This window comes from Amblyomma americanum, chromosome 5 (assembly GCF_052857255.1).
Source record: "Amblyomma americanum isolate KBUSLIRL-KWMA chromosome 5, ASM5285725v1, whole genome shotgun sequence".
In the NCBI taxonomy this organism is placed as follows: Eukaryota; Metazoa; Arthropoda; class Arachnida; order Ixodida; family Ixodidae; genus Amblyomma; species Amblyomma americanum.
This window is the reverse complement of record NC_135501.1, coordinates 176,430,352-176,457,466: the sequence shown is the minus strand read 5'-3', so window position 1 is coordinate 176,457,466 and position 27,115 is coordinate 176,430,352. Positions and strand designations below refer to the sequence as shown.

Below are 27,115 nucleotides of genomic sequence, written 5' to 3'. Positions count from 1 at the left end.
CGAAAATGACAAACGGCATGTGCGGATCAATTGCACGATTCTGTCAGTGATTATGCGATGTTCTTCGAGCTACAAGCCGTCAGGCGCACCTGGCTACGACGCGACAAAACTCGCAGCACTACGCACGAGAAATGAATTCCAGGCTCCGAAGCGGCTCAACGCTGTATTTTCGTTCCCAACACCGGTCAAAAATCTCTCGTCTAAATCGAGCTACGTAATGAAGCGCCGGGGCAAACAAGACTTGACATCGGCCCCGCTCTGGGACTTAACGGGACTTACGTCACGTTTCAGCAGGACGCGACATGCTTTCCGAATGCGCCGTCGCCGTGATACTGGTTAAAATTGCTTATCTGCACTCACCTGTGAGTTTAAAAGGCTTTGGGAGTGACGCTGGTGGATTCCGGAAACTTCGCCCTGGCCTTTCCCTGTCGACCGAATCTGATTCACGTCGCTCGGAAAAGAGCCACTACACCAAAAGCCGAGGAAAACCAGAACAAAAACAAATCCATAGGCAAGCGATGTGCGCAAGTAAATGCGCCTAAATTTTTGCTCGGTAAGTAAATAAAATAATTACTGCAAGTTTTCAATGAGTAATTTTTTGACAAAAACTAAGTTTATTTAAACCGAGCAGTGCGTAATTTTGTTTGTGAAGCTAGTTTGTAAGAGATGCTTCAATCCAACCCAATCCTTTGAGCCAGACATGTCAGATCATGATGGCGGATCCATAGGCGCCAAATTCGTTTGTAACTTCGTCGCTTGCAAAAATGGCACAACGCGCTGTGTGCAACCGCATTCAATCGCGCCAAGTCGACGAAAGCGGCGAAGACCTCGGACACTGCTTCAGATAAAGATGACGTCACGCGACAAGAAAAGAGCAAGCGCCGTGAAAGCGGTGAACAAATTCAACTTCGAAAACCTTTCCCTGTACCGGCCCGTGCACAAGTCCTCGAAAGGTACGAAACTTGACAAAGGTCTGCGGCTTGCCTACCTCGACGAACGCGCTCCCCGGCGTATGAAAGCATCGAGGTTGACTTGTGGAGAGCCAGAGACTGCGAGGATTGTCAGGGCTGGCGAACGCGTTTACCGATCGCAGTTAGAAGCCGACCTACTTGCAAGGAGCGCGGGCAAATGATGAGATACGCCTGGAATTGGTTTGTTTTTCAGTGCTATAATTTGAAAATACTTATTATGAAGCAAATGCCGAACGGCATATTCAAAGGGCCCGCGCTCCTTGCAACGCTCGCCTCGGCGGCCTAGTCGTGACGCTTTCCGCTGCCGATAACAGATGGCGCCACTGCCGGTTCTCAGCGAAAAAGCGTCGTCTGCGGGTTTTGGCTCGCCGATCTCTCGTAGACGCTTACGTTTTCGCATCATGTGCGCCTGAACTAAGTAAGTACCATTGTAAAACTTGCTACGATACAAAAGTTACCATAATACGCAAGCTCTGTGTGCAGTTTCACCGCAAACGAGCCAGCGGTTGAGGCGGGGAAATTTTTGAAAGTGTCAGCGATAAAAACGCACAATACTGTATATAGCAAACAAGGGAAGGGAAATTTGGGGCTCGTTTGATAAACACATGCAGGAACCCAGCAGTCCTCGAAACCAAGGTGCATAAGGGAACTTTTCTATATTTTTTTATTTGTAGGGCTGAAAATTGGAAAAAATACTTCGATTCATCTGTCGCTTAAAGGAAATTCTAAAGCAGCAGAAAAAAAATTAATGTGGATAAGCTCCGCTAATCCAGGATATACAAAGCGAAAGATGTCGGCGTTCACTGTGTTGATTGGCGTTGGCGTTGACAATGTCGTAGACTGCGATGGCTTTGAGGAAAGGAAGGGCGCATAGCTGGCTCCTTAGATATGCGGACGCCTCATTCGTGCTTTGATACATGTGGCGGTGGTGAGAGAGAGATGTGGCCTGAATGGATTATAGCGCTGACAGCGTTGTGGCTGACATGCGGCACTGCAGCAATAGCTAGGCCGCAGCGTTCATTTGGTGATCAATCTCTCGCGATCAACCATTAACTGCATGCCACCTCCCAGCTAGGGTTGCAGGGAGGGCGCGCGCTGCCTATCCAGTTTGCGGAACGCAATCAAAGCAGGCTTTTGCAGTTGGACACCAACGCTACGCCACGTACATGAAAACGAGATTGAGGTCTCCACTTACCCACGGAGACGGTTGTGCGCCTTTCCTTTCGTGAAAATGAACGTCCTTTGCAAAGTTGTCAGCGCCAATGAACTCTACGAACGCCGTCGGCTCTCTTGTTTTGTTTGGTTTTTGAGGAAAGGAAATGGCACAGTAACCGTCTCACATGTCTCGGTGGACACCCGAACCGCGCCGTAAAGGAAGGGATAAATTAGGGAGGGAAAAGAAATAATAATAATTGGTTTTTGGGGGAAAGGAAATGGCGCAGTATCTGTCTCATATATCGTTGGACACCTGAACGGCGCAGTAAGGGAAGGGATAAAGGAGGGGGTGAAAGAAGAAAGGAAGAGAGAGGTGCCGTAGTGGAGGGCTCCGGAATAATTTCGACCACCTGGGGGATCTTTAACGTGCACTGACATCGCACAGCACACGGGCGCCTTTTGCCTCCATAAAGAGAAAACTGAAATTTGAAACTTGAATTTTGAGGAAAGGCCCGGCGGCTGAACACCTGTGGCTCGATGGTACTAGTGGCGCATGCGCACTAGTGACTAGGGAGCGAGAGAGAGAGAGAAATCCGCGGCGAGGCGCGCGTTGTGACGTCATGTGCCTATCGGAGCCACCGGCGGCATGGTTGTTTTTAAAGCGAAAGCTTTACTACGCCAGCCAGCGAGCCATTTCGGCTCGTCGCGCACTTGAGCCGTATGTCGTGGCCGACGAACGACCTTGAGCCGTCGTTGCATAGCAATGCCGCAGCCGCGCTCCAACAGATGGCCCCGCCGTCGTCGCCGCTCGCTCCACCAGATGTGCTCCGCTGGGGTAGAGGGAGAGGAGGTGTCGCCTCACGGGGGGTCGTTATGGAGAGCGCGATAGAGACGCAACAACGACAGAATGAAGCAAGGAAGAGAGAACGTGCTCAAGAGACGCCAGAAGAACGCGCCGCACGGCTCGAGAGGCGTCGTAACGAAGATGCGGCTAGAAGTCGTACCACTTCCCTGGAGTGACTCCAACTTCGGAAGAGACCGGTTTGAGTTCTTGAGAGCGTCGGAATGAGACGCTGCGTAGGCGACGTGCCGCGGAGACGAAGCCTTCGCAGTTCAACTAGGATTACACGGCGTGCCGAGGAGACGAAGCTTTCGCAATTAAGCTAGTTTTAACAACAGCTAAACCACAGCCAATTTTTTTCTGCTGCTTCATAATTTTCTTTAAGCGACAGATCAATGGAAGTATTCTCCCATTTTCAGCACTACATATTAAAAAAAGTTCCCTTATGCACTTTGGTTTTGGTGACTGTTGGCTTCCTGCGCATGCAAGCACGCACACACATCAACATAATGTGTCACCTTTGCCGTCAAGTCGCGCATTGATTGCACATACTTATATCTATCCCTGTCTGTCTAAAGCCTCAGTCTCCAGGTGGCAGAGAAGAAAATCTGGGGGCAGGGAGAGGGAAGACCGCGAGAGGGTGTGAAGCAAAGTGGAGAAAAAAAAATCAGTTTTGAGGGAATTAATTAGGTGCAGTAACTGTCACAATTTACGGTGGACACCTCAACTGCACAGTGACAGAAAGGAAGGTGGCAGTGGAAGAATAGAGGTGCAGTAGTGTAGGGCTTGGGATTAATTTTGACCAGCTGGGGATCTTTAATGCCCATTGAGGTGCGGTGTTGCTGTTGCCCTGCACTGGGTCACCTTTTGCATTTAGCCTTGATGGAAACAAGGTTCTAAGTTAGAGGGAAACACCCTTCCCACTTTGAGGGAGAGGGAAGTTGAGAGTGTGGGAGAGTGGATTGCTGGGTGTCACACAGTTATAGCTGAATTGGATCACGAGAGCAGTAGGGGTACAGTGTGTCACGCAGTGTTTGACAGTCTGGATCACACCACCCGCTGCTCCCGTCAGGGGCTGCTTGGTGGTATGGAGTCACCAGTTAGCGAAGTAGACGTGGCCCGTCGAGACGAGGGCGCACACGGCCATCGAGCCGCTCTTGTCCTCACCTAAGGCCACCTCAGGCAGTGCCCACATCTGGTTGTCGAGGCAGAGGAAGCCGCGGCGGATGCCCGTTGCCACCCGTTCCTCCCTACCCTTGGGGCAGAACGCGAACAAGTGACATAAGACCGCACGGTAAGTTAAACTACCAATCCAAAATACCGGTGCAGCTTAGTGGTGGTGGTTCAGGTAGGATTAGCCTTACATTCACTGCATCAGTGATTGCTCTGCATTGATCTCAATAACAGGGGATCTACACCCAGTTTAGAGTGATGACAAAGCACGTTACTGTGGAGGCGTTTGTAGCCGTTACGTCCCAGGCAAAGTGGCATTTGCTGCTGATCAATTACTGGCCATAACTTAAATGTAATTTCATTTTTGAAGTTACAGGTGTACTTTTCTGCAAGTACACTATCAGTCTAAGTCGGGGTGTTCCAGCAAGATTTGTTACAAGTTCAAAAAACGTTTCGCAGCTTTAGCACAGCCGAATGCTCCATGTAGGAATCGCACAGATGTGGTTGAGCTTCAAATAACGCATCAACTAGTCAGTCAATCAAGTAGTTAAGCAGTTACTTGTAGTTTTTTGAAAGTACTGGGCATTACATTCAGTTGGAACAGCGCTGCAGATACGTTTGTCAAGAGTGTCGCCTTCTTGTTTCACAAGCAACGTGAGCTGGCATTTAAAGCCCTATTAAAGCCCTAAGACAAGAATTCGTAGCTATACTTAACTTTTTGAACCACTATATGAGGAACCGGTGGGCATGGTGAATATTAGTGTCATGCCAGTTATCAAAAAAACTAGCTGGTTTTTATTTGATTTAGTAATTTTTGTATATCTGGAAAGGGTGGAAGGCAGCAATGTTCTTTGACTCTGCAGCCATTACAATAAAGGCAAAAGCACCCAAGACCGCCACTGTGTTCCTTAGCAAATTTTTATTCACTTTTTTCTCCTTCAATGCTCGCCCGAAGGTACAGTGGACTCCGGACGGTACGGTCAACCTTGCACTCTCCAGCCAAACTATTTTTGTCCAACTGGCTGAAAAACACACTTGTCGAGGGAATGTTGAAATAACTTAGAAACAATGACTCGGGAAAAAAAAAGAAAATCCAATGCAAGCAACTGTATATTACTTATCCTTCCAACCCTAAACCCCGCCAGCAGAGTTATTTTCAGTGTAGGACGCTGATCCGTAACCACATCTTCAGGCTACATTTTTTTTTTCCTGCCCACAACTAATAAAGCAGCTCTCTTGCAAACCATCAATATAGTACTGGTAAACTGACTCACTATCCACCCATGAGTTTCTAGATCCAAATGCTTTTTACCTAAATCCATGAATCCTAAATCCATGAATTGCGAAATCAGATCCTCGCAAGCCTACCTTGCAGTGTAGAAGCCACCTCTTGAGAGAAATTTCCACACTGAAAGCCATGCCCTAAATTTAACACAAAAAAAAAACAGCTCGGTAATAAAAATTCGCATGTGCTAAAAAAAAAAGGCAACTTAACAAGTGCAGGTGCGATGGTAATCACAGCTGTTGATGATCTCTTATTTCTGCCTTTGCAAACCACACCAGGCCATACAAAGTCTGTGCCAGCAGGTGTTTGGAATACTGTGTCAAAAGGCTTTGGCTTTGTACATACAATTCTACACGCGCATTTCACAACACCAGCACTAACTAGGAATTGATCACGTTGATAGTGGGTAGAGTCCGTCAACAACCTCTTAGACATAGACTGATCATTTAAGAAATAGAAAAGAAAAATGGCTCTGCCATGAGATCTGCAGAAATTGTGAATTTTAACACTTGTCTGTGTATCTAGCTACAGCCGCTACCTGCGAGGCAAAATTGTATGAAAATGACGATGCTCTCGCTAACGACAAGGCAATCCACCTTGCCCAATGCCGCTACACTATCATTGTCACCGACAATTGAGACGTGCAGCACAGCAAACCCTTCAAATCTTTTTTTTTTTGTACACGTACAAATCCATTAAGCACTTCTTGTGCAGCAAAAAAAAAAAAAGGACAATGCAGTTTCTTTGAAAAAAAAAGTCATGAAAAAAAATAATCTGCAGAGCTTTGAAGTTATTCAACCACTTGTTAGAAAGTTTGTCCATAAAAAAGCTAGAAACCCTTGTGAGACGAGAAACTGTTCCATTCCAAGCAGCATTTGTGCCTCACTTCATGAAGCTGTTCCTTTCTTTGTTCCTCAAGCCAGTAGCCAGAAAGTAAACAATATCGCAAACAAAACAGCTTCATAATCGATACCTAAACTAGAGGATGATTGAAGTTTAAAAAGTGTGTGGGTCAGAGATGCTTTAAAAAAGATTAAGAAAAAAGCCAATCTATAAAAGCCAGCCCCAACAGCAATGATATTGTGTCCACTGGCCAAGCCTCTACTTTCTTTCGGCACAGACTTTTATGCAACCCAGTGTGTTTTTGCTCACTGCAGCAGGTTCCTCTAACTTCTCCGCAATCCTGACAAAGCACGTGCTTGTGAGCAAAATGGAAACCTCATCGAGAAGAAACTGAAAAAAAAAAAGTAACAAAACAACTGTGTAAACCGACTACAACAAGTGAAGCGTCATCGTGCATGGCTACAGCAGGCACCGCCACTACAGTTCTTCATCAGGATCTACATCGTCGCCACCGTCTGTGCAGTCGCCCTCCGGTGGGAAGTTCCCAATGGTGAGGTCAATGGGGCGCACGAAGCCGCCGTACTTGGGAAGGCACTCAAAGTACCGCTTGCCAGCGACACTGCCGTCGTTCTTGCCCAGCGGGAGGTCGTATTTGACGCCCACCCAGACACCCGGCTTGAAGTCAACCTCGCCGATGTAGGCGACGGTGCCGCGCCGCCTCGGCTGACCGGGGATGCCCACCACTTCGCAGCGGTTCCCCACATGGATGACCTGAGAAAATTGTTTTGAGGAGAACCATCAGTGGTATGGCCAAGCGCAGTCAGCTCAAAATGGTTCGATCTTTTGATGAATTCCTGCTCCACCTTCAGTGGTAACATAGCGTTTAGGACCAAGCTATAAGTTTCTACCATAAGCTCCTATCAGACCTCCTATCAGAGATGTATTTCTGCGGTAAGTGAATGGTTCAACACACTGAGGTTCTAATCCATGTGCCTATTAACCAGTTCAATGTGGCTATTCAAAGCCTTTAACGTAACTCAGGAAGTCCTGAAGTGGACAAATTCAGAACACAGTTCACAGTGTTAAATTTGCAGCACAAGGCAAGGTAGCACCACCTCTAGGCATTTAACGCTTAAAATGTTCATATTCTGTGTTTTTACGAGCAAGCCTTCATCTAACTGTGAGCAAAACCGTTTAAACTGAACATAGTGGGGACTCTCAAAAACGTAGAATAAACTCAAATTTGAACTAATAAAAATAATCGAAACTGATCATAGTGGATGGCATACTTGGATATGAATGAAGCAAAAAAAAAAAAAGGATAACGGATACGAAAGATAGATCGTGTGATACATTCTCATAGCGTCACCTTTGTATCCACTGTCTTTTCTGCTCCTCATTCACACCTATTATACTGGCATACAGTTTGATTTACCAGCACCAATACTAATGTGTGCACAAATTAGAAAGTTATTTTACAAAGGCCGCTTGACACCTTGAGGCAGGTCCAAGGCAGTTCGATTTGTCCGAAAATTCAAATAGATGAGGCAGCGACTAACAAGCAATCACTACATTTTTTTCACTAATACACACATTTTCAGATTTTCGGCACATGTACATACGCACACCTGGGTGGAGGCCTTCAAGGTAAATGCCTTCAGAATAAAGACCTTCAGGGTGAAGGCCTTTAAGGCAAAGGCCTTTAAGTCAAATGTGTTTACACCTGGGTGGAGGTCTTCATGGTAAATGCCTTGGAGGCTTTTAGGTAGAAATCTGTTAACTAGTGCTACTGCACAATAATCTGCCTTAGCCATGCTGAACAGTCTTTTTTTTTTGTCTTGCAGAGAAAGCATCAGCGAGTAATCATCACCTTGAGAATTTCCTTTTGTTTGCGTGCTTTCTCTTCTTCCAACTTGCGTGCCCTCTCCTGAGCGTCTTCGTTGAAGCGGCCCAACCCATGCTTCTGCAGGAATGCCCGCGCCGTGTCATTGCGCCGATTGTATGCCTCTTCAGACAGCTCCACCTGGTGGAATAAAAGTGCAAAAGAAACAGGAAAAACAAAAATAAGGAAAACCAGGCAACACCACTCAACTCATAGATGGCTACAAAGCAGTCGAATTTTACTGCAATAACACTGACACAGCATCTAACTAGATGAAGCAAAGTAACCACACATTCATCTGGCTAAATGGCTACACTGATTTTAACTGCCCTAACTCCGCATCAGATCACGATCTAAACTAGAGGAGTAAAGAAAGTCCCACAGGAACGAGCATCGTTTTTGGTGTTGTGACAGTAAGTTAATCTCCAGTAGAACATACAGTTACCTTACCCATACCAACTCTCTATAGTCTGATAAAACTCGAGAACAAAGCGGCTCTTCCCCGTCAAAGGACTCATTTCCAGCCAATGGCGTCGGCAGATTCTCATGACCGTGCTAGCGTGACAATGCTGCAATGGCATATGAAGGAGGCTGGCCTCCCTCTCTGCTCTGCATAGTTGGGCCACTCCCTGCACCCTTCGTAAATTTCTTTAGTGTTCACACCACATAATTCAGAATGGGATAGGCCATTCTGACTGCCCGACGGACTCTTTAGCGTGACTGAGCCCTGGGATATTACAGCACTAGACAAAGCGGAACACGACAGGATGTTCTACTTGAAATATCCAGGTGCAAGGCTTTAAATCTTTTCAATCTTGCAACACCAGAAATAACTCCTGGTGCTGCCTAGGAGTGAAAGACACCATTGAAAACCGAACACTAATGATTGCCTACAACTTCCCACTCGGTGCAGCCTACAACAATAATTATAGAAGCCACAATGTCAGCACTGGGTGTTATTATCACAAAAGAGTCTTAATGAGTCTGGCCGTAGATCTTTGTGCACAGAACAATGACATGAATGATTCAAAACATTTCCAAGCTAAGTATGATACCTACAACATGCATGGCACGCACCTTTTGCACTCTTGAGAGGTCTTTAAATTCGTCGGTGTTGAGTTGCGGGTCGGAAACATGCAGCACTAGACCATCACAGATGGGGTAAGCGTCAATGCGAGCGTCATCATTGTCGGTCAGAGGCTTGATAACAGATGCCCCTTCTGAGTCGCGCAACTCCAGCTGCATCGAGTTGGCAGAGGCACCTGGCAAAAAGCAAAGACAGTGGCTGAGTCGCACAACTCCAGCCGCATCGAGTTGGCAGAGGCACCTGGCAAAAAGCAAAGACAGTGGCTGAGTCACGCAACTCCAGCCACATCGAGTTGGCAGAGGCACCTGGCAAAAAGCAAAGAAAGTGGCTGAGTCGCGTAACTCCAGCCGCATCGAGTTGGCAGAGGCACCTGGCAAAAAGCAAGGACAGTGGCTGAGTCACGCAACTCCAGCCACATCGAGTTGGCAGAGGCACCTGGCAAAAAGCAAAGACAGTGGCTGAGTCGCGCAACTCCAGCCGCATCGAGTTGGCAGAGGCACTTGGCAAAAAGCAAAGACAGTGGCTGAGTCGCGCAACTCCAGCCGCTTTGAGTTGGCAGAGGCACCTGGCAAAAAGGAAGGACAGTGGCTGAGTCACGCAACTCCAGCCACATCGAGTTGGCAGAGGCACCTGGCAAAAAGCAAAGAAAATGGCTGAGTCGCGCAACTCCAGCCGCATCAAGTTGGCAGAGGCACCTGGCAAAAAGCAGGCAGTGGCTGAGTCGCGCAACCGCAGCCGCATTGAGTTGGCAGAGGCACCTGTCAAAAATTAAAGACACTGGCTGCATTGAGTAGTAAAGATGCGACCAACTATTCGATAGGCCACTGAATGTAGGTGTGTACAAATATTCGTAACATTCGAACAGCAAATCAAATAGAAGGTTATCCGAATCACTGGATGAAACAAATAGTCGCATCCAAACTCCTGTTAATAGCTGCAGCAGTTTCAAACAAAAGTGCCTATGAAACACTGCCATACACAAATCCAGTACAATATGCAACATGTGTATAAATTTATTTATTTAATCATACGGGTAACCCACATTTGACGGTCGTGACAGGGCGAGAATAGAAACAATTCGATCAAAATACTAATACATCTACAAACTTCAAACATTAACCGATATAGCGATGAACATTTCGTGTTGGATTATTGCAAACACAACATTCAAGTAAAGTTACACTGGAGCTAATGACACATAGAGAGGAAGAAATAAACACAAATACTACAATACAAAAACTACAATATGGCACATAATTAACAACAGGTTAGCTCTGATCAAAAAAACTTTGGTCAAGACTTGCTTGGAAGGCGGTCATACCAGAACTATGCACAACATTTATTTAATCTGTGCATTTATTACCTGTGCAAGCAAGGTGAGTAAACGCCTTTTTCTATAACACGGTAAAATTTCATAGTAAAAAACTTTCTACAGAATTCTGTCTGTCTAGATAATGGCCACCATGAAATTACCAAAACTGAGGCATGAAGGCAGATTAGTTATAACAACCCAACCATCTTTACCATATGGTATGTACAGAGAGGTGACCACCACTGCAACCAGACTCACCAGTGATAAGTTCTAATTTCTGTTTGATCTCTCGGATTGTGTTGGCGACCGGAAACTTGCGTTCCGAGAAGAGCGGGCTCCCTTCGGTCATGATGACCAGCCTGACAAAGGCCGGAGGCGCGTCGCCCCGCTCGCACATTGTGGACACTTGGTGTGTCTGCACTGCCTGAGGAGAAAAGAAAAAGAAAAATGCCTGTTTCGATCACAGTGCACAAAACGCACAGGCATAGAGAGGAGATGACACACTAAACAACACATCATTTCGCGTGATATTTCTACACTGTGCTCCCACGTGCAGTATGAGCTATCAACTGGACCATCAAGCTGTCCTCCAAGACATTCTTTTGCGAGCCATGTGACCAGCAAAATATCGACCAAACCACAGCGTGGTTCCGTACACATCAGTCTTAAATGAACTGCGGCCCGCTCTATATGACAAATTAAATACACCACGACTCAACGTGCAACAAAGTGGAAGCACCACAGAGGAACCCCATTTTATTTTAACTAGATGCCTAACTTTTCACCACTGCTTGGCTCATACAGCTCCATGAAGAGCTCCAGCCACACAATGGGCGCTGAATTTCGCACCAAGTGAAACAGGGTGTGCATATGATGCTTCAAGCACAAAAGTAAACAAGAGTGAAGAATAGAAACCAGGAATGAATTGACTGCTGAACAATACATGAATGTCAAGCCCTACTTGCATCGCCTTCAGCTGCAATGCTAACCCATGCCAGCATCTATCATGAGACTGCATTTAAGAACATCGAAGTGCTGTGAACAAATCTTACTATTAAATTTATTTGACATCCACTTCAGGCGAAGATTTATGCAACTGCAAAATTGTGGGGTCTGACATCCCGAAGCGGCAAATGGGCTACGAGAGACACCGTAATACAGGGTTTCCAATTAATACATGTGACCTGGGGTTCTTTAATGTACACTGACATCACACACCACACAGGTGCTTGTGCATTTCACCTTCATCGAAATATGGCCACCGTGGCCGGGATTGAAAATGCAAAGGGGGGGGGGGGGGGGGGGGGGGGGTGGGGAGCATGGGCAGTTTCGTTTCTACAGAGGTAGTCTCTACAGGGGCAGCTTCTACAGGGCAGCTTCTGCAGGTTCTAACTGCATAACCTGCCATTCTGTCCCTTAAAAACACCTAGTACAAACCCAGCACACAGCTGTGACAACAGCAGCAGGTAGCAGGAAATCACAGCCACAAAAGCTTCCGCGAAGGTGAAAGAGGGGCCCAACTTTGCACCTCAATGACTATGGATGTGGCTCTTTGCTCCTCCATAGGATGCATCTTCTGTTCCCATTGCGGATTTTCCACAGTTTGCTTTGTAGCTTACCAGAAATCCATGAAAACAAACAAGCAGAACTATTAAAAACCTCTGCAAAAAGGTCAACAGAGAATGGCAAGATAGACAAGCACTAATGATGTCAACACTGCAGCGGTGGCCTAGCTTGTTTGAGCAGCCACCTTGCATGTGAGAGGTGCGAGGTTCGATTCCCAGAGCCGCCAGGTACCCACCATTGATGCAATGGGTACAAGCTTTTCCCTAGCATGGTGCTTGGCTTAACAGAGGAGAAATGCTTCGAGTAGACGAAAATTCCTTGTGCTATGGAGCTCATTTGCCACAGCTGCCCTTGCGCTATAAAATTCATCATCATCATCATCACTAATGATCTCATTCAAAGCTAATAAGTTGGATGCACGCTTCCTTGTACAAGGTACATATTTTAAGGTGATAGTGTCCCGTTCAGTGCAAAGCCTAGCATCAACAGCGTGAGCAAAAAATCTCCAGAGAAGCAGGTCGCCCGCCGGCCACCTAGGTCACGTGACATTGTGATGCCATCACAACCTGCGCACTGCGACAAGTCGCATTTAAATTAATGACTGGTCACGAGAGATTGCTCGGGAAGAGCAACCCAGGTCCCATAAGCCCCATTGGTGGCTGTGTTCGAAACAACCACTTGCCGAGGCAGTGGCGCATCGCTTAACCGCTGCACCACTGCAACAGGAGTAGTAAAATGACTCCCAGCTATCTATGAATGTAAATTACAGAATGACTAATTCCGCATATATGGGCATTTACCCATTAACTCTGTGGCATCATACCCTTATGATGGACTTTAAGTGTCCCAGCCAGTTTTATTACACTGTTTAGCAAGAAGCAAGGTGAAGGTAGCCTACATTAACAGTAGTACTTCACCGATATATTGAACTGATGCATTTCAAGGTACCATCTGGTACCACCACATATCTGAATTGCACTGCCACAACAAACTGCCACACAAGTGACAATAGCTGTACTTATGTCTGTATTATTTGGTTTATCAGTGACCTGAGGATTTTGTACCACCTGGCCAAAGCAACTACTATTACAGTTTTCAGGAAATTATCGCTCATAAAAACAAGCATCGTACAGTCAAGCACAAAGTAAGCCAACTGCACTTTACGGCTGGGCAAGTTACTTACACTCAACTAGGCCAATAAGTGACATTATTGGCACAAACCAAAGAAATCACTAGATCATTAATAATAATAATTGGTTTTGGGGGAAAGGAAATGGCGCAGTATCTGTCTCATATATCCTTGGACACCTGAACCGCGCCTTAAGGGAAGGGATAATTGTTGTTGTTGACCTCACACAATGGCACATACCCACAAGGGGGATTGGCCATAACCAGGCGGTGACTATTTAAATGACCAGTTGCATGTGGCAAGCATAGGATGACCTACCAAAATTTGGATCGCACAGTTTCCGTAGCCGAGGTGGTTGCAGGAGGTTAGGGGGGTCATACAAACTAAAATTTAGGCAAAGAAGGGGTAGGGATTACTATAAGTGGTTGTAAAAACCGAAATACAGAAGCTGATAATGGGATGGGCAGGATGAAAGCTCATGATGGTAGATGTTTTGATTCTAGGAGATAATTTTGAACGGCAGAGCAAACATTCCCATTGGTATTGCCAAGCATAGAAGCGCCAAGAGACAGAACAACCGCAGAAGACAGGCGCAAACTGAGATTCTGTATTGGAACTTCTAATAGTCGCCTCCTAATCAATGAGTAGCGACGGCAAAAAAGAAGAAAGTGCTCTATTGTTTCCGGCTCCGCACAATACGGACACAATGGGGAGATCGCCAGACCAGGCCTGTAGAGGTAAAAATTTAGTTGCGGCACCCGGCAACGAAGCCTCGTGAAGGAAACTTCAAGATTGCGCGATCGCCAGACTGAGCTTCTCCAAGGGAACAGTAGGTGCTGGAAGTCGTCCAAGGAAGTAAGCGCTGATGCGCCCAATTCGTTCATTACAGTGTACCGTCGAAAGCGTGCCGCCGTGATGTAAGCAGTTGTTGGAAGCGGGTCAACAATCGGTCCACTCAGGGCTGCCTTCGCTAAAGCATCAGCTGATTCATTTAATAGAAGACCCCTGTGCCCAGGAATCCAAAGAAATCGAATTGATGTGATGTGTGGAGGGATCAGGAATTTTAGTATCCGAAAGAACTGCGATTCAGTGGACGCCGAGAGGGAAGTGCATAAAGATAATGAGTCCGTAATTATTATTACTGCTGATAAAGAAATTGGTACCTTGCGCAGAGCGAGAACCACTGCTAGAAACTCAGCCAGATAGATAGGAGTGAAATCTTGGAGACGGAGAGAAAAAGACCAGTCAAGGGACTGGGAGTAAATACCTACACCTGCCTTTTCTGCACACACCGAGCCATCAGTCGCAATTGCAACATGTGAGCTGAAGGTCGACAAATAACCCTGCAACATACCATTTAACCATGAGAAAGGCAGTAATTTTGCATTACATGGATAAATGTCATCGTAGATGATAGACACAGTTGCGGGGATGGTCCGCACCGGAACAATTTCAGGTATTCGCACGTTGAGTGGGCCCAGCAAAGATTCAACGAAACAGATTTGGGGAGTTTGAAGGCGAAACCATCCGACACCCAAGAACTCCGCTCGCTGCCCTAGGAAGATCAACTCGGATGCATGCTGCTCCGAGTCGCAAAACTTTAAAAACGTTTGTACTGTCAAAAGGCGAAACCTTGCAGTAAGAAACGGCACCCGCGCTTCCAGATACAAAACATTGTTTGCCACGTATTTAGGGAGACCCAAACACAGGCGCAGAGCTTCTCGCTCTAAGAGCAGAAGTGGGCGCAGTTTGTATGCAGCTGCTCCAGAAAACAAAACGCAACCGAATTCCAAGATTGGCCGGATATACATTTTGTAAATCAGCAGAAGAGCATGTCTGCGCATACCGCAGCGAGGACTACTCATCCTTCGCAGAAGGCCTACCGCCCGAATCCCTTTCGCAGCAACCTGATCTATATGTGACCGCCAAGAGAGAGAGGAGTCATAAGTTACCCCGAGATACTTTAGGGAACATACCTGAGGAATGACATGATGACGATAAGACAATGAAATGTGTACCTGTTGAGCAACCGGAAAAGGTAACAAAGCGCACTTGTTTACATTAAGACTTATGTGTAATTCAGATAACCATCGGTCAAGGGAATTTAAATATGACTGTAAAACCATATACACAGAATGTAAATCACTCGCAGCAGCAAAGAAAGCTATATCGTCTGCGTACACGTACGTAGTCACGTCAGGGGAAGTCGGAATCGAACTGAGTAAGAAGTTGAATAGAACAGGGGAGAGAACTGCACCTTGAGGCACACCTCTAGATTGATGAAATTTCCTTGTAGAAACTCCGAGTTGACAACAATAAAATTCTCTGTCAGCCAGGAAAGCTGACACCCATTCCACAAAATACCTTGGCAAGCCCAGAGCCCGTAGTCTGTACATCAGAGGCCCATGTTTGACACTGTCATATGCTTTCGAGATGTCTAGAGTTACCAGCGCAGCATACTGTCGACGGCGGCACGCTAGTCGGACACGGCTTTCGAGGTCAGTATGCGCACACCATATAGAGCACCCAGGCTTGAAACCAATCTGACAGGGGTTAAGTAGTCCCTTTTAGTAATAATGGGCATGATTCGTCCATACAGCACGCATTCAACCAATTTCACCAGATTCGATGTCAATGAAATTGGTCGAATGTTGTCTAAGACCAACCCTTCGCCTGGCTTTTTAAGCACCGGAATAATTTTGGAAACACGCCATACATCCGGGATCCATGGGGTTCTAATAGAGTGATTTACCAGCTCCAATATAGCATTGAGGGATTCGTCGAACAGTATTTTAATCATCACAGAAGTGACACGGTCAGGACCAGGAGCTGCAGAAGGTAACTGATTTATCACCTGGGAGAGCTCAGAAACCGAGACATTAAGGAAATCATCATAGTGATTTTCAAGCAGATGTGGGCGAGAGAGCGCAGCCGAAAAACGGTGTTCCAAGCCTTTGGCAATTTCTTCTAATGACCTGGCAAGCTCTACTGGAGTCAGCACATTAGAGGGAATGTTGTGAGGCGGTGGCAGCCTGTTCCTTGACCTCAGAAAGCGAAAAAAGGCTTGTCTGTTATTAGATTTTGATAGATGGTCATAATTCTCTTCATAATATTTTGCCCTAGCGACTGTGCGCTTGAAGGTAGCTGCAAGAAACTTATAATTGATCCAATTCCGGGGACATTGATTATGGATAAGTTTCTTCCAGGCTGCCTTGCGCCGCCTATAATCCTTTGAACATTCTGCATTCCACCAAGGGCTCAGAGAAGTGCCTATGCTATCGCACACTGTAAACTCTGATTGCCTCCGTACCCGATCTAAAATAGAGCATAAGCCTAACACCCTGCTCTCCTGAGACAAATTCGGCAAAGAGTGTAGTTCTGAACTGAGTGAACTTTTGAACTTGTTGTAATCGACTATGGTGCAACTGAATCCGCCGATAGAAGTCATCGGACACACAATGTCAAAAGTGAGTGGGAAATGGTCACTGTTTGTTGCAGAGTCAACCGGAGTCCAGGAGGAAACTACTACCCCTGGGGTTGAAAACGTTAAATCCAATGCTGACTGGGAGTGCCCACGGAGAAAGGTCGGAAAACCCGAATTATGACAGTTTAGGTTATTGACACAAGCACAATCCCATAAACGCAAACCGCACTGGTCTGTTCGATAACCCCAAGTCAAGTGATGCGAATTGAAATCCCCAACAAGCAACACATGTGATCTGCTGACAGAGAGTAAGGAATCTAATGGCCGTGTGTCATGAACCCCAGATGGAAAATATACATTTGCGACAGTAATGGGATGGAAACCAGGAACTGAAAGATCCACTGCCTGAATTTCGCAATGAGCGTCCACACGCTGAAACACCAATCGTGCCTTGTGACAGAATCTGGATGAAACCAGCAGAAGCAAACCGCCCCCCCTTGATGGGCGGTCCATTCTAAAAATTCGATAATGTTCCATTTGAAATGAAAACTCTTTCGACAACCAGGTTTCTTGAAGCGCAATGACATGAGGAGAAAATCGATTTGAAAGAGTTACTAAATCAGTGAAAGCTGATTGAATGGAACGGCAGTTCCACTGCAGCACTCTCAGAGACCCTATTCTGCCGAGAGATCTGCAGCAGCAACCGCCTTTTCCAAAATGCTGTGGTGACCAGTTTTTCCTGAATTACTCTTTTTTGTTTTGGATTGAGGGGAGACGCAGCCGCCGCGGTCGGGTTCGAACCCGGGAACTCCGGATCAGTAGCCGAGCGCCCTAACCACTGAGCCACCGCGGCGGGGCACTAGATCAGGCAAAAATGTTCCACTGGTGAACACTATGGAAACCGGACGATTAGACCACTCTCACTGGAGACAAGGTAGAATTTGGAACCAACAGCAACCAAATGGGAGTGGGCCACTTTAGTCATTCAGTCATTTATGTTCACTCAGCGGGTCGTGGGACTTTTCTTAACTTCTCACTCTTCACTGCCACTTTCTGTGCCATGTAGGCATGCCCGCTGACATTTAAGAACCGGTGGCTAACCTAATTGACCTTGCCAGCCAATGAGGCTGGCCGCAGTGGCATCGAACGTGACGTCAGACAAAATAGATCGTTAAAAACGCCGCCTTTAAGCGGTATTTCGCCGTCCTTCCAAGCAATGTCCACGTACGCGCAATAACGTAAGCGCATACTTACAACGCTAGCTTTAGGCGCCGTGGTCTACTTGGAACTCCAAAATCTCGCGCAACGCAAAACGTGACGCGCCGCTCCGAGCCGCCGACCAATTACGTAGGTGTGGCCGCGTCGGCGGTGCCTTATATGGCAGTTTATTCAGACGACAAGAAGCGGCCCGTCAAAAGTCACGCTTCCAAGGCAGCTGCCGTTCGGAACAGGATCTTGCCGCTCGTCCTGCCACAGAAATTTGGCAATCTTTCCGAAGGAATCGCCACTGCTCTAAACGGAAGACTTTCGAGAGGCTGCCAGACGCAACGACTCTAGCTACAATCACGCAATCAAGGAAGCCCTCGCAGCGGTGCGACAAACCGGTAGTTCGGAAGGGGGCTTGGCTATAATTAGAAGCTATAAAAGCGTCGTCAATAACAAAAGGTAGCAAGGCTCGGCTCAAAAGCACGAAAAGGACAAACGGAATGTGCGGGCCAACCGCACGATTCTGTCAGTGATCATGCGATGTTCTCCGAGTACAGGCGCACTAGGCTACAACGCGACAAAACTCGCGGCACTACGCACGAGAAATGAATTCCGGGCTCCGAAGCGGCTGAACGCTGTATTTTCGTTCCCAACACCGGTCAAAAACCTCTCGTCTAAATCGAGCTACGTAATGAAGCGCCGGGGTAAACAAGACTTGACATCGGCCCCGCTCTGGGACTTAACGGGACTTGTGTCGCGTTTCAGCAGGACGCGGCATGCTTTCCGAATGCGCCGTCGCCGTGATACTCGTTAAAATGGCTTATCTGCACTCACCTGTGAGTTTAAAAGGCTTTGGGAGTGACGCTGGTGGATTCCGGAAACTTCGCCCTGGCCTTTCCCTACCGACCGAATCTGATTCACGTCGCTCGGAAAAGGGCCACTACACCAAAAGCCGAGGAAAACCAGAACAAAACAAAACCACAGGCAAGCGATGGCGCAGGTAAATGCGCCTAAATCCTTGCTCAATAAGTAAATAAAAATAAAAACTGCAAGTTTTTAATGAGTAAATTTTAACTAAAACTAAATTTATTTAAACCGAGTAGTACGTATTTTATTTGTGAGGCTAGTTTGTAAGAGATGCTTCAATCCAATCCAATCCACCGAGCCAGACATGTCAGATCATGATGGCGGCTTCCATAGGCGCCAACTTCGTTGCTTGCAAAAATTTCGCGCGTCACAACGCGCTGTGTGTAACCGCATTCAATCGGGCCAAGTCGACGAAAGCGGCGAAGACCTCGGCCACTGCTTCAGATAACGATGACGTCTCGCGAGTGGTCAAGAAAGGAGCGAGCGCCGCGAAAGCGGTTAAGAAATTCAACTTCGAAAACCTTTCCCTGTACGGGCCCGTGCTAAAGTCCTCGAAGGGTACGAAACTCGACAAAGGTCTGCGGCTCAGCTACCTGGACGAACGCGCTCCCCGGCGTGTGAAAGCATCGAGGTTGGCTTGTGAAGAGCCCGAGACTGCTAGGATTGTCAGGGCTGGAGAACGCGTTTACCGATCGCAGTTGGAAGCCGACCTACTCGACGCGCTGACCACAGTGTCAGAAGAAGAGGCAGTGCGGTTGGCCGCGTCGAGCGAAGACAGTGAACACAAGGTCGACATCCGCATTCCGACGAAAAGCTTCGACCTCGAGACGACCCTCAACTTTCCCCTGCTCAATTTCCTCCGAGACGGCGTGCCGGACGACGATTTCGATGTGTTCGGCGAAGAGGCGGGAACTACGCCTCGGGACGCGGCCGAGAACCCCCGACAGGCTGTGCGGTATCCCAGCGTGACAAACATACTTAAGAATACGGTGGACGAACAATCTAAGCTCCGGCTTGAGAAATGGAAAGAGAGGATGGTCGCCGAAATGGGCGAGGAAGGTTTCAAGAACTACCAAGAGTGTAAGAGCTCGCAACAAATATCGCCCCTCTTTCCTATTATCCTACTTTTCCTTAACTACAGGCGTAGCACATTAGTTGTAGCGCGCGACGTCGTAGAGCTACGCTGCCGGTTCCACACATCGAGTTCTGCAGTTTGCGCGCATTTTGACGCGTGATATAAGCCACTTTATGTTCGTTGAAAAAGAGCCGTCTTGCACACACACACAAAAAAGCTATCTGCTCTTCTCTGCTAAGAAGTGATCCGGGAGTCGTGCAGTGCAGTGATTGCACACGCCAGGTGGCAAAGTAGAGATGTGGAGAGGGAAGACGAACAGAATGGTAGGGCGGCGGACACCTGAACGGCGCCGTGAGAGAAGGGAAGGTGGCAGTGAAAGAATAAAGAGGTTCAGTAATGGGGTGCTCTGGAATAATTGACTGGCTGGGGATCTTTAAGGTGCATTGACATCCCTTTGCACTGGGTCTCCTTTCGCCTCCATAGAAACGCCGCCGCTAAGTTTAGAAAGGAAAACAGCCTCTCCACTTTCAGGAGGGAAAGGGAAGTTGAGAGTGTGAGAGGCAGTGGTTGGGGGAGAGTGGACTGCTGTGCGTCACACAGTTATGGCTGAATTGGATCATGAGAGTAGTAGGGGTACGGTATGTCATACAGTGTTTGGCAGACACACCACCCACTCACACGGTCAGAACCCGTCAGCGGCTGCTTCGTCCGAGGGAACATTAACGCTAACGCATACTATGCTGAATTAATTGCATTTATTGGCTATAATTTTTATTTACCATTTCTGGGATGTTTGTTCCAATTAAGACAAACAACCTGGGATCCCAGGACCCCGAACCGAGCAAGACCTCATGTCCATTGTCCTCATTAATGACATCATCACATATGAAGTTCTTATGGTCCATTGAATCTCTACACGTCACCATTGCTTTACAGATATGACCCTATCCACAGCTGATGCTAGGGGTTGTCGCGTTCCGTAAATCCCCTTTCAACATTTTTTTTTTCTCTCCCATTGCAGCAATCCTCCGCCAGGGCAAATCACTGCACTCTAACATCCACAATATGTTGAATGGCACGCCAAAGGACGAAATCATAGTGCAGCCTGAAAATGAGGGCCACTGGCGTAGCCTTGAGTTTTTCTGGCCCGATATCAGCAAGGTGGCTCACCTGGAAAGTGCGGTCTGCCATCCGCACTTGCAGTATAGAGGCATCGTTGACTGCATCGCAGTTTGCCGGTACGTCTTCCACCATCACCTCAAGTAGTACTGCTTGTGGGCCAAGTCGAGAGTGTCATACTTGTTGTGATTGCTGTGTACTTCCTTTAAGCTTTTCACAAACCGCTTTCCATTCCCTTTTAAAAAAGATTTCTTCTACCGTTACAGTTTATGGCCTTTTTCAGTTAGCCATTTTAATTAGTTGTGCAGCAGGAAACAGCAGGTGTTAATTTTCTACATCCCAGTTAAGGTAAGTTTCTATCATGGGATTTTCTAGGACCCTTGGGAATTCTCAGCTTTGGAGAAGTGAGGATGAGAGCTTTTCTCCCCTGCTAGATATCTGAAGTGATGATGGAAAAGGAGCCACAATGCATGTTATATAATTGGTTTTTGGGGGAAAGGAAATGCTGCCATAAGGGAAGGGATAAAGGAGGGAGTGAAAGAAGAAAGGAAGAAGAGGTGCCGTAGTGGAGGGCTCCTGGAGGGCTCCGGAATAATTTCGACCACCTGGGGATCTTTAACACTGACATCGCACAGCACACGGGCGCCTTAGGGTTTTTCCTCCATAAAAACGCAGCCGCCGCGGTCGGGTTCGAACCTGGGAACTCCGGACCAGTAGTCGAGCGCCCTAACCACTGAGCCACCGCGGCGGGGCACAATGCATGGCAACATTGAAATCAGTGATTTGTCAAATAAGTACTTTAGGGATCTCACTATCTCCTTTTTTTTTTTTTTCGCTCAAGAGGCCCATGATGCAAGAAAGATATAGTGACGTTATGTGATGTCAAAGGATACACTGCTAAGCTTACTGCCTTAAGGAATGTTATCTGCAGTATGAAAGAGTGACCTTATGGCTCATGGTTTTTTTATCGCTTTTATATTTTATTGCAATGCCCCTCCTGCTTGGGCCAAGCTATGGGTCGCAGTATGTGTAAATAAATAAACCTAGTGGCAATATGAGAAGTGCCATATTCTTCGAAAACAAGGAAATCAGTGCTTGGAGAAAGCTGTAACTACGGTATATACACGTTTAGGTAGGTAATGTCTGATAGAGTTAAGAACATGACAGACCAGTGTAGGGGCTTGGGCAGGCTGGTCCATATTCTTCTGGCGTACTCTGTCAGCCTTATTCTCTCTGCTAGCGTGACAATGCAGGAAGAGGCACCACAATAGAGACAGGGGTCCATCCCCGACCATAGAGGGAAAGGATTATCCCCCTTTCATCTGCCACTCCCTGCTCTGTCTCACTTGGAGGGTCATGAGAATCGGCCGACGCCATTGGCCAAGTTTTATGTGACTATAGTGCTGTGCATAATTTTGGACAAAGTGGTTTTGCATAAACAGGCTTCATTAACATGCTGCCTGGCCATTGGCTTTGCAGAAATGAACTTGTGCTGATAGACTGGAAGACATCCAAAAAGCCAAAGCCACGGCTTTCAGACACCTACGACAGCCCATTGCAGGTGGCAGCCTACATGGGGGCACTCAACTATGATGAAAGCTACAAAATTCAGGTAATGAGGCTCGTTATTACTTTTAGATCTGACCATTCCTATGAATTTTTTGTAGCAACATGAATGTAAATGTTCATTACTTCGCTGACAGCCATTTGGCACAAAGAGTGAAGCGAAGTTTCTCTAACTACTGTGTTGCACGTAGTTGCAGCAGACCAGAAATGCCTGGTTTGTGCCTGGAAGAATTTTTTCACGCTGTAAACTGTGGAGGTGTACTTGCCGTTATACGTGGGTGCTTGCCGTTGTCTTTTGGCTCACCTCGACTTTCACAGCGGTTTCTATGATGTTGACCAACTTTATTTGGGCTGTTTGTATATCTTCTATTCAGCCTTTATTAAACTGAACCGGGTATGCCAATACTGCATTTATATGTTACATGGAAAAATGTCAGCTACCTGCAATGTGCTTAACAGCTGTCTGTTGGCATAAATAGGTCAAATTTTTGTTTAAATTCTAGCAGACTTGCTGCATCACCTACAAGAACCCATATTTTGTCCTTTTCTAGCTCTCCAACTTTCTCTGCTCTTTATATATTGCCTGTGTAATTTCGTTTAGTTTGGATTAAATATGTCAATACTGGAGTTTTCTGCGGGAAAATTCCAGCAGACCTTAAGTGCTGGAGAGTGTCTTGTTGGTATGATTTAATAAAATTCTCATTTAAATTCTGGCTGCCTTAGCACATCAGTAACGGTTAACCCCGTTTGTCCTTTTCTTGCTCTCTACGAGTTCAGGTCCGAGAAGCCATGATTGTGATTGCTTACGAGGATGGCAGCCCGTGCCAAGTCCACCATCTGGGGCCCACAGTTTGCCAGGCACACTGGCAGAGGTGGCTGCAGAGGCTACGCACCTACTGGAACCTACTGCAGCAAAGCTCACCAATGCTGTAGTTTGCGAGCAGAGAGTGGCGTGCCTTCAAGCCATAAATCGAAGCAAAGCAAGACAGCTGAACGACCCTGCTACCCACTCCTTGCGAACTAGTGGATGGGAACAACCAAAGGAAGACAAGCTGAAGTGCCTTTATGAGCAAAACAAAATGTGCGCATGTGAGCATTCGCAAGCTATAAATGCACTTAGCAAATAAATGCACATAGCAAATGCCAATACTTAGCATGTTCAAATGCATCAGAGTAAAGATAGGAAACCATTAACTCCTGTATTGTCGGTCAACTCTGTGTTATAGGGCACAATGTGCCTCTCCGCAGTTAAAGGAATGTTCTCGATGCCAGTCCGAAGAGTACATCTTCCACCTTACTCTTCTAGTTAACGTGGAGCAGAATATGTCACACTGGCTAAACGTCAGTTTATCGTGCTGAACTAGTGTAAGGTTTCCAACTCTTCTGAAGCTTGTAGAGCAGTTTTAATTGTTTCGTGCCAAATTATTACGCTTGTTCTCGAGCGACTGCAAAGTGGTGCCACAGACTGTGAATGGTGCAATAACGGCTGTGTCATGACAATGGAAATGTGCAATATGAGCAACATTGTGTGAACACTTCATTGAAGAATGCGTGTGGTGGTGTCAAGCGTGCAGCTATGAGAAGGGACTCAGAATCTGCGCGCATCAACATTTATTATGGAACCAGTGCTTCTACCGCTAGAGGGCCTTGGCAGACTGGGAAAGTGGATTATGTGAAGCATTTTTGTTGGTATAAGTGCAAGATTAGTGACACACAAACTTTGCTACAAGATCTGCAATAAAGTGCATTTTTTTTTAAATTATTCTTGACCATGCCACTTTTTCTTTAGGTGAGCAATTTTGTGCGACAGTAATTAATTTTTGAAAGCAACATATGCACATCAGACTTCACGAAGAAGAAAACATGAAGATGCTGCAAAGCTACCTTGCCTGCGGCAGAATAACTTTCGATGTAAAGGCATTTATGGTACCTCTATAAAGCTACTATTGTGTCACGTTTTAATTACCTACCATTGTCTTTATGGTGCCTTTGGGGGCTATTGTGTTGCACTACTCTTTTGGTTGCACCTGATACAGCTCAGCCCTTTAATGGCCAAATTGTAAAGGAATTGACTAAAATCATTACCTCTGCATCATGCTCACTTGCCCACATTCAAAAGCCAATATTAAAGCTTTGTTGGCACTGCTAAAATTTGAGAAACCGGTATGTTGTCAATTAGTAACAGTTAACATTTGGTTCATTTTTTGCAGCTAGTCAAGCTGTGTGAAAGACCGAATCCAAGGCCTCACACTAACTCGAAGGCCCATAAAAGTTGTCAGAAAATGAGAGAAGGAATTGTTGAATGCTGGCTGGAAGTTGCACATTCAAGACTGCTTTTTGCTCACACAGCTTGTTCACAGTGATGCCAAACATTTTGACCAGAAAACACCAACTGCTGAGAATATGCTGACATCAAACTTTATATGCAAGCTCAGTGTATTACTAATGCTTAGAAGGCAAGATAGGCAACTAGTTCGTTGTACAAGGAGTTGCGCTAAACTGGTTACAAGATGAAAAATACACAAAGGAACAATAGTATAGACACATGCACAGCAAGTACGCCATGCAAAGGATATGTTGCGACAGTGGGCATTAAGGGTTAATGCACAGTTGAGTTCTTAGTAGATCTCATTAAAGACGTAATTACATGCACCACTTAGTTTATGGACGATATCTGTAGTGTCACTCTTCAGCTGTGGGATTGCTCCTCTGGGATTTTCCACTTAATATGGGTTTATTCTTGTCGAAGCCACAAACAATGAACTCTCATTGTCTCTGCACTTGCAAGCCGTCAGGGTTCTGCATCATGACAACCGAAAATTGATGATGATGCGATAGCATTAATGGGTTAATGCCCACAAATGCGGAATTGGTCATTCTCTACATGCATTGCTTAGAGTTGTCATACCACCCCTGGCACCGTGGTGCACCAGTTAAGCGATGTGCCACTGCCTCGGCAGATGGCTTGCGAGACTAGATTGCTGCTCTTCCCGCTCATGCGACCATTAATTAACTGCCACGATGCGCAGTTAACTCAAAATCTGGCGGCTGGTTGTAATGACGTCACAAGGTCACGTGACCACTGTTGCGCTCGGGATTTTTCACTCACGCCGCCACCACCGGGTTTTCCGCCACAGGGGACCCTTAACGCTATTGCGTTAAAGTGTCTTTCGCCTATTCCTATTTGAACATGAATATCACCCAACTGGAGTCTTTCAATCCGCAGTCATGCGGCTTTCTCGCACAGCAGCGGTCGCCGTGCCACCGCTTCTTGCCTTGCTGCTTAATTTCGCACTGCACAGTTCTGTGCCAGCAATCCCCTGTCTTCGTACTCCCCATAGTTGTTTCACTACCTTTTCTTTCTCAATAACAGACAGCGCCGCATTCTTCCCATGTTTGTAGCAGCCCTCTCGACAGAGCGTGACGCGTTGGTTCGCCTCGTAACTCATCATCCTGGTGTGTGAGCTAGCGTCACTGGATAATTTGTTTACTGTAGTTGGCGAGCTCACTATGGGTGCCCCCTGCTGACATGGGAAACCCTGCATTACAAGCAGTCGCGACAGGCTATGCCAGGTCTGAACACCATGAAAAGTTTCCGCGAGCAGACTAGTACAGGGAGAAAAACACCTTTAGCATACTGTGTGCCGTGTTAGAACCGTTTCACATGCATGCGACTGGAACGAAAATAGTCGGTCCAGTCAGTGACGCCGCAGTGCGATGCCAGAGTACCGGAAGCCCACCCACCGTCAGTGGTCCCGATGCGGCAGGTGTGCATGCAGCTGCCGGGTCGAGTACCCAGCACCCTCTAGGTGATCTGCGTAATAGCACTGATGATGCAGGAGCTTCCAGTACTCAAAGGTAAACAAGGTGTGCTAAAGGCGTCTAATATGAAACAAGGCACGTGAGCTTGTACCGATGCTGGCCGATCGAGTACCCGAGGACATTATAAACTGTAGGCACGCTCCATCACATGTACAATAATGCGTGCACGCAATTTTTAAAACAGTGACTCAGATCTAAAAGGCGCAATATCCACTGAACTAACGCTGTGGCATGTACAGCTGCCACATCACGTTAAGCATACGATTCAAAAGCACGGAGCAGCGCCTTCCCTTTCATATTAGGGAGTTTTAGACATCGATTAGGGGTCAGGGAAATAGCAGTGTGCCAGTACACTTGCGCAGAATAACAACACCCTTCTGGTTATTGTCCTGGGCATGTGCACTGGCGCCGCACTATTCCTTAATCGATAACGTCCTTGAATTCTAAAACTCCCCATTTCTACCTCTACCTTGGAGTTAAAAGCTGAAGCATCCTCGTGGCGAGCAAAAAACAGGTCTTCGAGGGTATTCGAGGAAGGTCAAGGTGAGGAAACGAGGCTTGGGTGAGAGGTGCCAAGATCCCTGCCCCTGCGAGACAGGGAGGGTACCTCGACAGCGTTGTTTTATTGAAGTACGCCCGAAGGCACTCGCCTTCTGCGAAGACCTGAAAAAGAGCTGCACTCAATTTGGATCAACTGCAAAATCCCGTTTTGCAAACATGTCCGCAGAGTTGGCTGCCTCCTGCGTGCAGCACCTGGACACTGGCGCTCTTTTCTTCGCAGTGATGCGAGCC

At 46.8% G+C, this 27,115-nt stretch overlaps 2 protein-coding genes across 2 annotated transcripts in view; one reads left to right on the top strand and one right to left on the bottom strand.

Annotated features, from left to right (window-relative positions):
* LOC144134387 (CAP-Gly domain-containing linker protein 4-like) overlaps positions 1–18,856 on the bottom strand; it is a 29,383-nt gene extending 10,527 nt beyond the window's left edge. Inside the window, exons 1-8 of the mRNA XM_077667308.1 lie at positions 18,709–18,856; positions 10,808–10,973; positions 9,228–9,412; positions 8,139–8,291; positions 6,747–7,039; positions 5,509–5,548; positions 4,082–4,222; positions 361–549 (exon numbers count right to left, since the gene is read on the bottom strand). Coding sequence (XP_077523434.1) covers positions 361–549; positions 4,082–4,222; positions 5,509–5,548; positions 6,747–7,039; positions 8,139–8,291; positions 9,228–9,412; positions 10,808–10,946 — 1,140 coding nt within the window. The 5' untranslated portion in view covers positions 10,947–10,973; positions 18,709–18,856. The remainder of the gene's footprint in view (positions 1–360; positions 550–4,081; positions 4,223–5,508; positions 5,549–6,746; positions 7,040–8,138; positions 8,292–9,227; positions 9,413–10,807; positions 10,974–18,708) is intronic.
* Positions 18,857–19,039: 183 nt separating this feature from the next.
* On the top strand, positions 19,040–24,259 carry LOC144133079 (mitochondrial genome maintenance exonuclease 1-like). The gene is made up of 4 exons (XM_077665915.1): positions 19,040–19,821; positions 20,838–21,054; positions 22,415–22,547; positions 23,279–24,259. Exons 1-4 carry the CDS (start codon positions 19,056–19,058, stop codon positions 23,432–23,434), a joined length of 1,272 nt encoding a protein of 423 aa, XP_077522041.1. The 5' UTR covers positions 19,040–19,055; the 3' UTR covers positions 23,435–24,259.
* Positions 24,260–27,115: the final 2,856 nt, after the last annotated feature.

Coding starts and splice junctions, on each gene's coding strand:
- LOC144133079 (XM_077665915.1), top strand. CDS start 19,056: ATGATGGCGGCTTCCATAGGCGCCAACTTCGTTGCTTGCAAAAATTTC. Junction 19,822..20,837: donor TTTCAAGAACTACCAAGAGT/GTAAGAGCTCGC, acceptor CTCCCATTGCAG/CAATCCTCCGCCAGGGCAAA. Junction 22,548..23,278: donor ATGAAAGCTACAAAATTCAG/GTAATGAGGCTC, acceptor CTACGAGTTCAG/GTCCGAGAAGCCATGATTGT.